This window comes from Myotis myotis, unplaced genomic scaffold (assembly GCF_014108235.1).
Source record: "Myotis myotis isolate mMyoMyo1 unplaced genomic scaffold, mMyoMyo1.p scaffold_m19_p_2, whole genome shotgun sequence".
Lineage (NCBI taxonomy): Eukaryota > Metazoa > Chordata > Mammalia > Chiroptera > Vespertilionidae > Myotis > Myotis myotis.
In genome coordinates this window covers 9,953,134-9,969,274 of record NW_023416324.1, presented here as the reverse complement: position 1 = coordinate 9,969,274, position 16,141 = coordinate 9,953,134, and the positions used below count along the sequence as shown (strand labels likewise).

At 41.8% G+C, this 16,141-nt stretch overlaps 1 protein-coding gene across 17 annotated transcripts in view; it reads left to right on the top strand.

Moving 5' to 3' along the window:
- UBR4 (ubiquitin protein ligase E3 component n-recognin 4) overlaps window positions 1-16,141 on the top strand; it is a 125,082-nt gene that overhangs the window by 35,144 nt on the left and 73,797 nt on the right. For all 17 annotated transcript variants that reach the window (XR_004974000.1, XR_004974001.1, XR_004974002.1 and 14 more), the window contains 19 exons: window positions 972-1,093; window positions 2,470-2,567; window positions 3,738-3,895; window positions 4,650-4,859; window positions 5,793-5,894; window positions 6,203-6,303; window positions 6,549-6,747; window positions 7,112-7,300; window positions 7,999-8,062; window positions 9,126-9,317; window positions 9,775-9,845; window positions 9,933-10,080; window positions 10,473-10,700; window positions 11,561-11,731; window positions 12,845-13,027; window positions 13,906-14,064; window positions 14,397-14,549; window positions 14,958-15,185; window positions 15,479-15,636. Coding sequence is in view for 14 of the 17 variants with exons in the window: in XM_036349204.1 (XP_036205097.1) it covers window positions 972-1,093; window positions 2,470-2,567; window positions 3,738-3,895; window positions 4,650-4,859; window positions 5,793-5,894; window positions 6,203-6,303; window positions 6,549-6,747; window positions 7,112-7,300; window positions 7,999-8,062; window positions 9,126-9,317; window positions 9,775-9,845; window positions 9,933-10,080; window positions 10,473-10,700; window positions 11,561-11,731; window positions 12,845-13,027; window positions 13,906-14,064; window positions 14,397-14,549; window positions 14,958-15,185; window positions 15,479-15,636 (2,934 nt within the window). In the remaining 3 variants the exon portion in view is untranslated. The remainder of the gene's footprint in view (window positions 1-971; window positions 1,094-2,469; window positions 2,568-3,737; window positions 3,896-4,649; window positions 4,860-5,792; window positions 5,895-6,202; window positions 6,304-6,548; window positions 6,748-7,111; window positions 7,301-7,998; window positions 8,063-9,125; window positions 9,318-9,774; window positions 9,846-9,932; window positions 10,081-10,472; window positions 10,701-11,560; window positions 11,732-12,844; window positions 13,028-13,905; window positions 14,065-14,396; window positions 14,550-14,957; window positions 15,186-15,478; window positions 15,637-16,141) is intronic.

Below are 16,141 nucleotides of genomic sequence, written 5' to 3'. Positions count from 1 at the left end.
CTTGTAGCGTGCTCACTGGGCACACAGGGGTTTTAAGCTTATTCCCTTTTTCTGGTCCCTCTAGGATTTCATTATTCAGCTCCTATTCTATCGTTTTGTTTTTTTGTTGTTGTTTTTTTTAATATATTTTATTGATTTTTTTACAGAGAGGAAGGGAGAGAGATAGTTAGAAACATCGATGAGAGAGAAACATCGATCAGCTGCCTCCTGCACATCTCCTACTGGGGATGTGCCCGCAACCCAGGTACATGCCCTTGACCGGAATCGAACCTGAGACCCCTCAGTCCGCAGGCCGACGCTCTATCCACTGAGCCAAACCGGTTTCGGCTCTATTGGGCTTTTATGTTAAAAGGGACTTGGGTCTTTGTAAAACTTAACTAATGTCTTTTAATGTGAATGCCTTCCAGTAGAGGACTGTTGCTTGAGGCAAATTTTTGGACAAATAAATATGAAGTAAACATAAATAATAAATATGAAAGCGTGCTATGTGACAAGTGGCTTTCTAGGTGCTGGTGTATAGCAGTAGCAGAGCTAGGGGTCTGCCTTCTGAGAACTTATGGTCTTTAATCTGGCCCATTAGGCCAATAATTTCAAAATGGAACTGTTAGTAGATGTTCCTGGGCAAGTGAGTTTGGGAAGTGCTGGGTAAATCATATTTAACAGTTTTTAAAACTTCTCAGAGACTTTATATATTTCCAATCTTCCAAGGCCAGGGGGAGAGGGGTTGATATAGTATTCACTATTTCCTGAACTCATTTATACTGGAATTGTGCTTTGGGAACATTTGAGAGGATGGGATGTTCTTTGGGAAAGTTACCCATTGGAATTCTTATGAAACCAGAAAGGGGCAAGAGCTGTCCACTATATTTAACAGATTAGGAAACGGGTACAGGTTGTCCAGAGTTAGTTTCTCCTAACTACAATGGGAGTAGATTCCTTCGGCTTTTACATATCCCCCATTTTCTCTTCAGAGCCTACTTGCTACAGAACTTTAATGAAGAAGGATCCACTGAGAAACCTTCCCAGGAGAAATTGCACGGCTTTGCTGCTGTTCTGGCTATTGGCTCTAGTAGGTGCAAGGCAAACACTCTGGGTAAGTGTGCTTTTGTATAATACTGTTATTACAACCAGCACTGCCACTTCCTTCCCTCTTGACCTGTCTACTGGCATTTTCCATTTATTGGAATCTTTCTGTGCATCAAGCACTGACAGGTTTATTGGTTTAGATCTTCACAGTAGCCCTATAAGTGTTGGTATCATCCCCTTCTACTCATAAGGAAACTGAGGCTTAGAGAAGTTATTTGCCCCTAAACCTATATCTTTGCAAGGGTTAGAGCTGGAATCCAAACCAAGATAAGTTGGTTCTAAAGCATCAGGCTATTTTGTGAGCACAGATCTTTGTTCTTTTTTTCAGTTATAGAAATTAGGAAGACGAGCAGACTATTGTTTCATGCTTGGGAAAACCTTCCCCGACCTAGGAATGATCTGGTAGAAATTTAGGATGGGGAATCAAAAGAACTGGAGTTAAGTACAGTAGTTACCCTTTAAAATTTCCAGCCATTTGTCCCTGGCCAGTTTGGCTCAGTGGTTAGAGCGTCGGCCTGCAGACTCAGAGGTCCTGGGTTCGATTCTGGTCAAGGGCACATGCCTGGGTTGCAGGCTCGGTCCCCAGTGGGGGCGTGTAGAAGGCAGACAATCAATGATTCCCTCTCATGATTGATGTTTCTATCTCTTCCTTTCCCTTCCTCTCTGAAATCAATAAAAATATATTTTAAAAACAACAACTTCCAGCCATTTGTATTTTCCTGAATTTCAAACTTTAAATGCTTTGGATGTTCAAATATTCTCACTTTAGAAATTAAATTTTACTACTTCCTTGAATGCTGTTCTTTATGATTTATGCTGTTCTTTATGATTAAAAGGGATCAAAGCAACACTTATTTGTAGAAGGTGCAGCAGAAGTTTAATAGCGATTTTAGTCTAACTTTTAATGACCTACCTTTACTTTGCATCTTGTTTCCAGTTTTCTGCTTTACTTACACGATTAGAAAGTGAATATGGTGGGAAATAAAAACCTTACAATTGAGATTAAGCAGTTAGGTAGTTCTTGGACATAATATCGCTATTGAACTATCCATCTAAGCCAGCGGTTCTCAACCTGTGGGTCGCGAACAATGAAAATACATCTTGCATATCAGATATTTACATTACGATTCATAACAGTAGCAAAATTACAGTTATGAAGTAGCAACGAAAATAATTCTATGGTTGGGGGTCACCACAACATGAGGAACTGTATTAAAGGGTCGCGGCATTAGGAACGTTAAGAACCACTGAAAGCTATCTTAGGAATTATTTTGACAGCTTGAGCTGTGATGGTCCTTTTCTGCCTTTGGGCCTGGCTTTTAAGATGCTGTGCCCTATTCTTTTTCTCTAGTGATGATTCCTTGTCCTTTTTGTGGCCACCAGGTCCAACACTGGTTCAGAATTTGCCATCATCAGTACAGAGTGTGTGTGAGTCCTGGAACAACATCAGCACCAATGAATTTCCCAATATCGGATCCTGGGTGAGTGTCTGTCTTTCCAGGAAGCACTAGCCCGTCTGTGTTCTGTTCTTATTCTTTAGGCTGAAAGTAGCTACCAAGGGATCTTAGTATGCTCCAATAGTATTTGCTGTGGCTAAATCACTAATCAAAGCCTTGAATTATCCATATGGGACCCATGTGGTCTTTTGCTAAGAAGTGTGTGTCCTTGTGTTACAGGACAGGTATTCTGTTCCTCTGAGCCTCAGTTTCTTCATCTGTTAAATACAAGATGTGAAATTAAGAATATTAAATGTAAAGTGCCTTGCACATGATCTAGCATGAATTCTCTGTAAATGTTAATTCTGTTTCCTTTCCTTTTTAGCTTATGTCAAAACCATGCTACTCTTGTTATAATTTTATGGGGTAGCTTTTAGGTTCTCTCGGCTTTTAGAAGACTGTTTACTCTTCTGTCAGTTTACTTGAACTTTGTGTATTCTCTACTCAGATTACCTCTTAACAGATTATTACAGTTCTTTGGAAAAGCCAACTATTATAATCTTATTATCCCTGCTTTGTAATTGTGTCTTCAGTCTACATTACCTAGAGCTTGTAGTACAAGGATAATTAAGATATTTGTAATGGAGATCCAGATGCATTGCAAAATCTAGATCCTTCTCAGGTATTCAAGACCACAGTTTTCATGTTTTCATGTTGTGAATATACAGTTGACCCTTGAACAACTAGCTTGAAATGTGTGGGTCCACTTATAGGAGGATTTTTCAGTTGGCCTGTACAGTTCAATTTGGCATTGTTCAAGGATCAATCCTGGTGTATGAGGAGGACTTGACTATAGTTATATGCAGATTTTGGAATGCATGGGAGATCGGTGCCCCTAACCTCCAAGTTCATCAGGGCCAACTGCAGTATATTCCGGTTATTTGGAAAGTGATATTGGGCATTTTAACTTTTTATTCACTAAATTTTAACTTTTAAAATATTAAATTAATTTTGTACTAACAAGTTTGTACCTGCTCCCTCCACTCGACCAGCTTTCCTTCCCAGGATGTATAGTGTACACTGAAGAGAGCCATTGTCTGTAAACCTCAACAGCGCCTTAGTTTATGTCAGCTTGGCTTCTTTTTTTTCATGTGAGAATTTTATCCTGGGTAGGTAGATGGCCTGTCCATTCGTGTCTGTTTTGTCTCCATTCAGCGAAATGCCTTTGCCAATGACACCATCCCTTCAGAGAGTTACATCAGCGCTGTGCAGGCTGCTCACCTGGGAACTCTTTGTGGCCAAAGCCTGCCCTTGGCTGCTTCCCTGAAGCACACCCTCCTCTCTCTGGTCAGGTTGACTGGGGATCTTATTGTGTGAGTACTTACTATGTAGCCTGAAGTGCTCTCTATGCCTGTATTCTGTCATAGCTAAAAAAAGGCATGGGTGTTTTTTTAAAAAAATCTACATAATAATGCCTTATGCATGTTTCTGTAGCTGAAAGCCAGGAGGGTTAGAATCTGAGCTTTCATCTAGAATGATTTTTAACTTGGTTCTGAAGGGCAGCAGAGTACCTCCTCCCCTCTCTGTATAGTATTTCAGAAAAAGCATGCTGGCTTTAGATCATACTGTGATTTGGAGGTGCTTTGGGTTTATACTTTAAGGTGATAGTGATATATTTGAAATCAGATGTTTCTCCAGATCATTGTGGGAGGCACACACAGCCATTGGGGATTAGGAATGGCCATGGAGGGACTATTTTGTCTTCCTTTACATAGGTCACAGGTAAGGTCACATTGCCTTAAAAGTTAGCCAGATTCCTGACAGTTCTAGAAAAGTATCTGGGATGGGTTACTAGATTAGGTTTTAATTAATTTTCTTTTCTAAATATCAAAAAATACATCTTATTGTTTTAATAAATGAATTTTTCATATGGAAATAAGTTTTGCTTCTGATATAACAATGACAAAAATGATATGGCATCTCTGTAAAAAACAACTATCAAGGCCAAAAAGACTGGACTAAGAGTCCTTCCCCTTAGTAATGACTGAATTGCCCTATTTTGCCACCCCCCTTGCAGCATTTTGGAGAAGTGTACTCACTAACTTGGCTCCGTTTTCTTTGTTGAAGTTGGTCCGATGAGATGAACCCGCCACAGGTAATCCGGACCCTGCTTCCCCTGCTGTTGGAGTCGAGCACTGAGAGTGTCGCTGAGATCAGTAGCAACTCCCTGGAGCGCATCCTGGGCCCCGCGGAGTCGGACGAGTTCTTGGCTCGAGTGTATGAAAAGCTGATCACTGGTTGTTACAACATTCTGGCCAATCATGCGGATCCCAATAGGTGAGCCTGATTGAGGAGATCAGTCAGGTCCCTGTGACCTGCTTCTCTCAGTGAAATGTACCAATACAGGCTCCTTTATGCCATTAATTATTAGCTTTTTATTGTGCCTTTAAACAGAAATTTCTATACTTGTGTGCACTTTGTGTTGTTGGCATGGGCATGAAAGTTATTTGGAATCCTCTTTTGTGATTAATTCTTATTAAACATGAAAATGGAAGGTTTAAATGTTCAGATTTGAAAACTTGAAGTATTTCAACAGATGCTTATCAAGTGCTGTACTAGATGTGATGAAGTATACAAAGAAACTGATAACATTTCTAATATTTTATGACCAGGCTTCTGAGATGGGTGGTCAGTGGAATTAGGTAGTTTCATAGCATTGTTTGGCTTTGATAGTTTAGGCCATGTTGATGTGGGCGAGTCATAAAGAACAGTTGAGTAAGTTATAGTTTTACCCTACTGAGAACTATATAACTAAAGGGTCTAAGTATTGGGATTTCCTTACTTTATGTTGTTGAGACCAGGGTTTTTTTTTTTATCATGGGCTCTCCCCCACCCCCTTTCCCCCCATTTCACCTTCCTTCCTTCCTCCCTCCCTCCCTCCCTCCCTCCCTCCCTCCCTCCCTCCCTCCCTTCCTTCCTTCCCTCCTTCCCCACCTCCTTCCATAACATCAATGGTCCTTTGGACTCTAAGCCATCGACTACATCAGTTTTCTCAGATTTTAGGAATTTTTTTGTTTTATTTTAATTTATTAAATATTTATTGAGTACTTAATTGTGTGCTAGGCTTTTATGCTAAATTTTGACGAGACAAAATTGAATATTACCCTCAAGGTTTAGTCATAAACAAACTTTAGGCTTTTAAAAATCGATATTAGAAGGACATTGAAACAGACCTCCTTTTTGGTAGTTAATTTTTCTTTTTATCCACAGTGGACTGGATGAATCCATCTTGGAGGAATGTCTCCAATATTTGGAAAAGCAACTGGAAAGCAGCCAGGCTCGTAAAGCCATGGAAGAATTCTTCTCTGATAGGTGAGCTGAAGTTTGTTTTATTCAGTGAGCATTTTTTGAATGTCTCCTGAAAGCAAGGAGCTATCTGTGTTGATTTAGGTATTCTTTCTCAAGGAATACTTTAAGGACTGCTTAGGTGTGCAAACAGTATCTTGGGGAGGACTTAGGTTAATGGCTGACTCCTTGAGGTTATTGATGAGGAGTTGACTTCTTGAACACCCTGTGTGTTGACTCACAAATGACCAGTTCCCCTAGAGGAGATGAGATTGTGAAGAAATAGAAATGGATATTAATGTGCTTCTTTCCTTTTTTCCCTTTCTGCCTCCCAGTGGAGAACTTGTGCAGATCATGATGGCAACAGCCAATGAGAACCTCTCTGCTAAATTCTGTAACCGAGTTTTGAAATTCTTCACCAAACTCTTCCAGCTAAGTGAGTGACAGCTTTTAGTAATCTTCTTATGGGAACTTTGATGTCTGGCTAATACTGTGCATTTCTTCTGCCCGAGTGTCACTATAGCATTAAAATGATAACAAGTGGAGAGAATCCCTCAGAAAGTTCAGAAGGAAGTAGAAAGCTTGCTTAAAGCCTTTCCCCTTTCCTGGCTCACAATTTGCACCTTCCTTCCTTTCCCCTTGCCCTCCTTCACTGACCTTGGCCTCTCCATCTGTCCCCAGCTGAGAAGAGCCCTAACCCGAGTCTTCTGCACCTCTGTGGCTCTCTGGCACAGCTGGCTTGCGTGGAGCCTGTGCGTCTCCAGGCCTGGCTCACCCGCATGACCACATCGCCTCCCAAAGATTCTGATCAGCTGGATATGATTCAGGAGAACCGGCAGCTGTTGCAGTTACTGACTACATACATTGTTCGGGAAAACAGGTAGAACAATTGCATTTTTGTAACGTAGCCCTAACGACTCCAGAAATATGTTGAGAGATTTTGCAGTGATCTTTTTTTCAGGCATCAGCCAGTATTTTCAGTGACTCCAAAGCTCCCTTCACTAGAGTTAAGGAATCTAGTAGAGCTCCTTGCTTTTTGTCATGGAAAAACTTTTGCAATGACTTGACCTGTTGGTTGTAACATAGGTGAAAGTTTTCTGCTCTAGGAGCCCAAGTCCAAAGTATATATAGTCATGCATTTAATGTTTAATTTAAGACTTTCCTCAATTACTCTTACGAATTCAGAGGTAGATGGAGTCAGATTCCTGTTAATTACTCACCAATTTGCTGTTTCTTCCTCCCAGCCAAGTTGGGGAAGGTGTGTGTGCTGTGCTTCTGGGTACCCTGATCCCCATGGCAACAGAGATGCTGGCCAACGGTGATGGAACTGGTTTCCCTGAACTCATGGTTGTGATGGCCACCCTGGCCAGTGCAGGTCAAGGTGCTGGCCATCTTCAGCTTCATAATGCTGCTGTGGACTGGCTAAGTAGATGGTAAGGTGATGAAATTGGAGGAACCCATCCATACGTTACAACACTGCTTACTCTTAGATAAAAGGGGATAACTAATTGTAGGTTATTTTCTTTGTAGCTCAGAATGAGTATAAAAGAAACTTGAATCTCCCCCCCCCCCCTTTTTTTTTGTTAATCCTCGTCCAAGGCTATTTTTCCCATTGATTTTTAGAGATAATGGAATGGGGGAGGGGAGGTTGCAGAAAGAGAAACATTGGTGTAAACACATCTATTGGTTGCCTTCCTCATGCACCCCGATTGGGGCCGGGGATCAAACTTGCAACCCAGGTACATGCTCTTGACCAGGAATTGAACCCACAACACTTTGGTGCATGGGTCAGTGGTCCAACTATTGAGCCACACCAGCCAGGGCTTGAATCCCTGCCCTTTTTTTTTGAATCCCTGCCTTTTTATCAATAACTCTTTTCACATTAGACTTCATCTTCACTGTTTCTAAGTAGGGTTTTCTGTTCATTATTCCTAGGAGAAGTCTTGGGGGGAAGTGTACTAAGTGTCAGTGATAAGGCCAGAGCACCACAGACCTCTGATTATCTACATAGTTTTCTAAGGATGCCTTTGCTTCATAGTGTCCACAACTTGATGCAAGATTTATGAAGATGCTTCCTTTCTTTGGTTCATCTGATTTTGTGTCCTCTCCCCTTTTTCTTTCCTTGGGATAGCAAGAAGTACCTGTCACAGAAGAATGTGGTTGAAAAACTGAATGCCAATGTAATGCATGGAAAGGTAAGAAAACTGAGGAGTGACAACAGTCAGCGAGTGACGATTCTCTGTCTGTGTCAGGTGGAAGGCTCTCCTTTCTGTTGGCTCTGTCCCTGGCCAGCCTACAGAGGAAGCGGCTACAAGTTTCAAAGACCTAGAAAAATGTAATTGCAGACCGCATGCCCTTTAACACCTTTTGGGTGGCAGAATCCTTAAAACGTAGTGAACTCCAGCTATTTTTAGATACCGCCATGCTGTGGAACACTGTCTCCTGCTCCTGCATTGCCTCCATCTGCTCTGAGGAGGTGTTATGTGGGGTTACAGGCTATCTCTTCAGCTCCAGCCTAGGTACTAGGATGGTTTACTTTGCCTGAGGGTTCAGGTCACTGTGCTGAGAAAATGGTTTGAAACTGACAGAAATCTTACATTCAGGCATTCCCCAAACCCTCACCCCTCAATTCATGAACCTGGCATAGGAAGCTAATGGCCAACCACCACAACACCGTTCCTTTCTCCCTCTTTTCTTGCTAATCTTTATCCTTTCAGCTCTGAACTGTCTGTGCAGAGTGAGGAACTGAGAAATCTGAGGCTTTGATGCCAGACTGTTGGAGTTTTTTAGGCAAGAACTACCTGCAAAGGGTTGCTGGAAATTTTTCCACTTGACCTCTGAAGCTGTTTCTCCTCTACTGCATTGATTTAAAACCAGTAATTTAAGTGTCTTTTACTTATGGTTAAAAGATGCTAATGAGAACCTAGTTATACTTTTAATCTAGTCTTTTCTTGAATATTTGTCTTCATTTTTCTCCCTTTTCCTTATTTCAATTTTATTTCATTTTATATTTTGTAAAGACTCATCTTTGTGCTTAAGAATACACAGTAATTCAGTGCAATTTATTGACCAGCTATATGTGGTCGTAGTGCTAAGAGTTGGGGAAATGGATAATTAAAGTATTTTTTTTCTCTTATACCATTCCTCTGAAATTGAACTTTACAAAACATAGTTTTGTAAACTTGACAAAACATAGTTTACATTATAATGAAATATGGGGGACTAAGGCTTCTATGGTGTGGTGTTCTTTTCTTGTAGCATGTGGTCGTTCTGGAGTGCACATGCCATATTATGTCTTACTTGGCTGATGTCACCAATGCACTGAGCCAGAGTAATGGTCAAGGCCCAAGTCACCTCTCGATGGATGGGGAAGAACGGGCCATTGAGGTGGACTCAGACTGGGTGGAGGAGCTGGCAGTGGAAGAGGAAGACTCCCAGGCTGAGGATTCAGTAAGTACCAAGGGACCCATAGAGTAATTCCTGACTGGCACTTGCAGAGCTCACACTAACAGGCCCATACGGTTTCTCCCAGTTTATGTGATTAATGCCAGAATGCTTCTCCAGGCCTGCGGAGCAAGCTGTCGGGACCTAATTTCTTGGGGGAGAGGACTATTTAATAAACATATGCTGCCTTCCATCCAGAGTCAATAATTCTGCTATTCCTTAGTTTTTGCATCCAAAATGGAGTTTCTGGGATGAGTTCTTCATGGGAATGGTGTGAGCCCCCTAGTAGAGAAAGCATACGATTTCTCTTTTTCTTAACCACAAACTCTAAGGTCTCACCTGACATTGTAGCACATGTAGAGCCTGCAAGCCATTTCCTAGAGTCAACTATTTATATAGGCTGTGTTTTTCTGGGTGTCTGGAGGGATATAGGTCTGATTAAAAGGTCTTATTATCTTTGAAGGATGAAGATTCTCTTTGCAATAAACTCTGCACTTTTACCATCACTCAGAAAGAATTCATGAACCAGCATTGGTAAGAGTAGTTCTTTATAGGTGACGGTTTTCCAGGCTTTGATTGTTGGGACTTCTGAGCTCATTTGCTGGTTCTTGTTCTTTGTAGGTACCACTGCCACACCTGCAAAATGGTGGATGGGGTGGGGGTGTGCACAGTATGTGCCAAGGTATGCCACAAGGATCACGAGATTTCCTATGCCAAATACGGATCCTTCTTCTGTGACTGTGGAGCCAAGGAAGATGGCAGCTGTTTGGTGAGAGATTGGAGCATTCTCTGGGCTAAAAAGGGTGGCTTGTTAGTGACATGGGAATGCTTCAGCCAAACTGGGAAATTCTCATGTCACCTTCCTGGTGACCTGGGTCTAGGAGTAAAGTCTGTTCTGTCACTGATCATGGCTTAAGCACTTCACTTAGACTGTTAGAACTTCCAGGGTCATTTGAGATCTTGCAACTTTTTTCTAAGACCCTCTCCATAATTTCAGATGTTATAATTAAGACCAGTTGCTCTGCATAATTTTTATATAGATATTAGGTGAATACCATGAAGATCAGAATTCAGGCCTTTGGATTTCCCTCCAGGATCTTAGGCAGTATTTCATCTGTGCTTGTGGGAGAGCTTAGGGCCTCTGCTGTTTTCTGTCCCCAGGCGCTGGTGAAGCGAACACCTAGCAGTGGCATGAGTTCCACCATGAAGGAGTCAGCATTTCAGAGTGAACCCAGGGTTTCAGAGAGCCTGGTGCGCCATGCCAGCACATCCCCAGCTGACAAGGCCAAAGTCACCATCAGCGATGGCAAGGTTGCTGATGAGGAGAAGCCTAAGAAGAGCAGCCTGTGCCGCACAGTGGAGGGCTGCCGGGAGGAGCTGCAGAACCAGGTGGGCTCTGATGGCACCTGGCACCGTGGGCAGAGGGCGGAGCCTGGCAGGTGGTTCACTAGCAAACAATGGACAAGGCTGTTTTTACAGCTCCACTGGTGGGACTTGGAGCTCTTTCCTCTTTCTCTTATTTCCACAGTGTGAATAAATGGTATGTGTTGTCAGGCATACCTGTTAGGGAAGGATGTATCATTGAGTATTATGGGAGTTTGTGTGAGGGTAGTTTTTAGTTGTGTAATACACTAGAGCACCCCTTCTCGGCCAGAGTTCCTCATCTGAAGCATAGAATACAGAACATGATTTGAGTGATTATTTTGTCAATTTTCCTAAGGATTGTACATAACTAGAACCATTCTAGTTTCACAGGAGAGAAGTTAACTAATTATGCATGATGGACATGATCGAGCTTTAGGGTATCTACATGAGACTCCTGGTTTAGAAAGATTGCTCTAGAGCAGTGGTTCTCAACCTTCCTAATGCCGCGACCCTTTAATACACTTCCTCATGTTGTGGTGACCCCCAATTTCATTGTTACAAATTGAACATAATTAAAGCATAGTAGTGATTAATCACAAAAACAATATGTAATTATATATGTGTTTTCCAATGGTCTTAGGCAACCCCTGTGAAAGGGTCGTTCGACCCCCAAAGGGGTCACGACCCACAGATTGAGAACCGCTGCTCTAGAGTTAATAGCATAGTAACATACGGATTGGAATCAAATCCAATATTATGGAGGGAATGAGATGATTCTCCGTAATGGATTCTGAGGGTAGATACTGGCAAGATTATTATGATGAGTATGACCCATTATTTTTCTGTCTTTTTTTTTTTCATTTGTGTATTTGGATTTTTCTCAGGCCAATTTCTCCTTCGCTCCTCTCGTGTTAGACATGCTCAATTTCCTCATGGATGCCATTCAGACCAACTTTCAGCAGGCTTCTGCCGTGGGGAGCAGCAGCCGGGCTCAGCAAGCCCTCCGAGAGCTGCATACAGTGGACAAGGTGGTTGAGATGACAGACCAGCTCATGGTGAGTGTCTCAGGGTCAGAAAACTTAGATGCCAAAGTGTGCTAGGTACTCTAAGAAATATCCTTAGAATAGTTGATCCCTGACCATTTAGAACTTAGAACCTAAGGTACCATGACATCCAGTGTGAAAATCAGCATGTGAGGTGTGTATGCTAAAGGAATCATTTGGAGTAAGTCCCCTTTTCAGTTCATATAAGTATATGAATTGCCACGATGTGAAGATCTTCATTTGGAGAGTTATAATATAAATTTCTTCCGTATATAAAATAGAGAACCTCCTTATTGTATCTTATCCCCTAAGGCTCATCTGGGTTGCAAAAATAATGTTTGTCCTCTTTTGCTTTAGGTAACTTTCCTTTAGTTCTTATGACATGGGTTTTAAGTTGTAAGTGAGTATCCACTTTAAAACCTGTGCTCAGAACTGACTATAGGACTTCCGGTGGGTCTGCCTGGCCTCTTTGGAAGCGCAAAAATAAATGACGGACACGACTAGGTCTCGAAAGGTGACTGTTTCTAAGGAAAAAATTCTCATTTAGAAATCCACACACATACTTACACACGTGTACTTTATTAAAAATCAGTTACAAGTTTACACAGTGGTTACACAGCAGTGTAAAAATGTTTCTGAATCCATGTCTTTAAGGTACCTGAATGTAAGACATACCTATGTGGTCCAGTATGTTTTTTTCACTCTCAAAATAAAAAAACAGTCACAGTTTTAGACCAGTGTTTTTGAACTTCTAGATATGAAAGATGAAGCTAAAAAAATATTGGGTGGTGTTGGTAACCCTAAAAGCTGCTGACTTTTCATTTTCCCTGCTTAGATCATTGAGAAAAATTTCATAGCACTATATTTTTTTTAAAAAAAAGCCTTATAACATTTTTAAGAGCCAATATTTTTTATTAAGTAAATGTAGCTTTATGAAACATTCACTACATTGTTGTTATTGCTGACAATAACTTTACAAACTTACCTGTGTCCATGGACAGAGATTGGCGTCCATTGCTCCTGAATGACCTAACTGCAGCATCTTAGTCACTTAAATCGTGTGTGAATCCAATTGATCTTGTTTGCCTCATTACTGCCTACTCTCTCTGCTTCTCTCTATGCCAGGTTCCCACCTTAGGCTCCCAGGAAGGTGCCTTTGAGAATGTTCGGATGAATTACAGCGGAGACCAGGGCCAGACTATTCGACAGCTAATCAGCGCCCATGTACTCAGGCGGGTGGCTATGTGTGTACTCTCCTCCCCCCATGGGCGTCGCCAACATTTGGCAGTCAGTCATGAGAAAGGCAAGGTGGGTACTCACATTTCCTTCCCACTCATTTTAGATTTTATTTATCTTAAGTGCTAAGTAAAACAGATAGATGACTATGCCCAGATTAGCCCTTTGGGAAAAATCTATTAGGTTCTGAGAATGCTTTAAGGACAGTGCTCAGTGAGCATTTCTACTGGAACACTTGGTGACTTGATTAGACTTAGACCCAGTATGACGAACAAAGGCTCTGTTTCTCATTAGTAAATCCCCACTTAAAGCATATCCTTCAAGCCCCAGGGAAAGGTAATGACCAGCAGTGACCTATGACAGAGTGGCTTCCAGTCTGCCCAGTTTGGTCACTCTGGAAGGCATAAGCCAAGAGACAAACAGCTTCATAGGAAAACTGAGTGTTCCTTATTTGGTTCCTCCCAGCCCTCAAAGGACACAGGGAAGTTTATATGTTGTGTTCTAGAACCCATGGAAGGTGAGAGAGTTGTGGGTATCTTCATGTTTTTCTGTATTCTGGCTTCTCCATCACCAGTTAAGTTGTTTTAACATTATCTTAAGTGAAAAGAACAAACTAGAGATATGAATAGTTCTTAAAAGAGCTGGAAAATACTCAAAAATATTTCGTAGTAAACTAGAAAGGATATAGTACATAGCAATTTCTTATTTTTATTAACTGATTATAGAAAGAGAAATTAGATTTATTGGTTCTCACTGGGTGGAGAAAATGAAGACGTTCCGTATCTTTTAGCCAGGAGAAATAGAGGCTGATATTGGGCTAGGGTTTTCCTCAGAGGCTTATCCACAATAAAAACCTGCAAACTAATATCCCTATTGAAGAAGCGTTTGTTATTGCTGTGTTCTCTGAGAAGACTAGGGTTAAGAATAAATTGGTAATTGTTCCTTTGCAGATCACTGTTCTGCAGCTCTCTGCACTCCTGAAGCAAGCAGATTCCAGCAAAAGGAAGTTGACGCTGACCCGCCTAGCATCTGCCCCAGTCCCCTTTACTGTGTTGAGCCTCACTGGGAATCCATGCAAGGAAGACTACCTGGCTGTGTGTGGGCTGAAGGTAACAGTCATGATCCAGGGTTGGTTACCTAGAGCTGTGGGTCCTAGTCACCTTCTCTCTCCTGTTCTTAGCACCACTTTCCTTACTGGCTGTTGAGGTTAAACTTAAAATCCATTGGAATGCAAAGGAAATATTTCTCTGAATTTCTTCTAGATTGTTTTTATGTTAGAATAATCTTTATATGTTCTTGAAACCTGAATATGTTCTAGATAGTCTGAATACTGTCTGAAGGCAGGGAATATTAGGGAAGAATAGGAAACATTAGAACTCTGAAATGAATTAGTCTATTTCCAAATCATCTTTCAACCATTCTGTTCTTTAACTGTGTCCAGGACTGCCATGTGCTGACCTTCAGTAGCTCAGGCTCCGTTTCGGATCACTTGGTGTTGCACCCCCAGTTGGCAACAGGAAACTTCATCATCAAAGCTGTGTGGTTACCTGGTTCACAGACTGAGTTAGCGATTGTCACCGCAGATTTTGTCAAGGTACAGTAACTGCTCTGATGATGTGGTCCTAGAATGGTTTTGCTTTTAAATCCAGAATGTCTGATCTCCATTGTGTGCTAGCTTTTCTCAGAAATAAAAAATAAAAAAATCCCAACATTTTGTTGCCTTTTGTTACATTGCCGAGCAGGAGCTTTCTGTGTGTAGGCAATGTAAAATTCCCCGGCATACCAAGTGCACAGATATTGCTGTACTTGTTGCAGAATTTGTTGATGTGTATCTCTCCCCTAGTCATTCCTTGAGAGAGAGTAACAGGTACTTTATTCATCTTTATTCATCAGTGCCTAGCACTTGCTCTCCAATTGCAGCTCTTGGGATTAACCAGGATAATTTGGGGGTGGAGCTGCAATAGATCTCCCTGATTTCATCTTTTTTCCTTTCATTCTGCAGATTTATGACCTGTCTGTTGATGCCTTGAGTCCAACCTTCTACTTTCTCCTGCCAAGCTCAAAGATACGTGATGTGACCTTCCTCTTTAACGAGGAGGGAAAGAACATCATTGTTATAATGTCTTCAGCTGGGTACATCTATACTCAGCTCATGGAAGAGGCCAGCAGTGCTCAGCAGGGACCCTTCTATGTCACTAATGTTCTGGAAATCAACCACGAGGACCTAAAGGTTAGAGCAAATGTTGCCGTTTCCTTCTATTCCCGATTTAGCTTAGCAAATCTTCTATTCTTGTTTTTTTTTCTTCTAACTTTTTACCTAATAGCAAAAACTATTGACCTTTAGGACTAAATTCAACATGATGTTTCTTTATTCTCACTTTTTAAAATTTAGCCCAGGGATCTCATGTTTTAAACTATGAGAGCTCAGAATCTTGATTTAAAACTAATAACCAGCAAAACGGGAAGCTGGTACCCAAGGCAGCATGAGAAGTTAATGCAGACGTCGTGTCTTTGTCCTGACAGGACAGTAACAGCCAGGTGGCAGGTGGTGGTGTGTCTGTCTACTACTCCCACGTGTTGCAGATGCTCTTCTTCAGCTATTGTCAAGGCAAGTCATTTGCGGCCACCATCAGCAGGACGACTCTGGAGGTGTTGCAGCTCTTCTCCATCAACATCAAAAGGTGGGAATGAGCCCTGCATGTTGGCTTCATAATGCCCACATTCACCAGGAGGGCTCACCTCCCCCCCAAGCACTGTGTCTGTTAGGAATTTGGTGACATGTACTTTCCTCCACCAGACAGCTCCTTTCCCTGCTGGGTATCTTCACAATCAAGCAGCATCCAGTGTTGGCAGGTTGGGCTTTCTGCATGGTTTGTCCCCACCATGGAGACTGTGGGGCCACTGTCATTCAGAAGGAAAAGCTGTAGTCAGGGCAGCAAAGCGGGTTTTAATGTGATTACTGAGTTTTGAGAAGGGAAAGTTTCTCCTGGACATGCATGTTGTCATAATGGCCTTTAAGTTGCCTCTTGGGGGACTCATTGGTCATAGAACATGGAATCGGTAGTGGGGGCATAGTTGGGGTTGGAGAGCTAGAAGGTTCCATTAGCTTTTTAGATAATAGAGATGTTTGTGAAGTAGTGACTGTTTTATTTAGGGAGGGGGAAGAGGTTTAGGATTTTTTCCTTA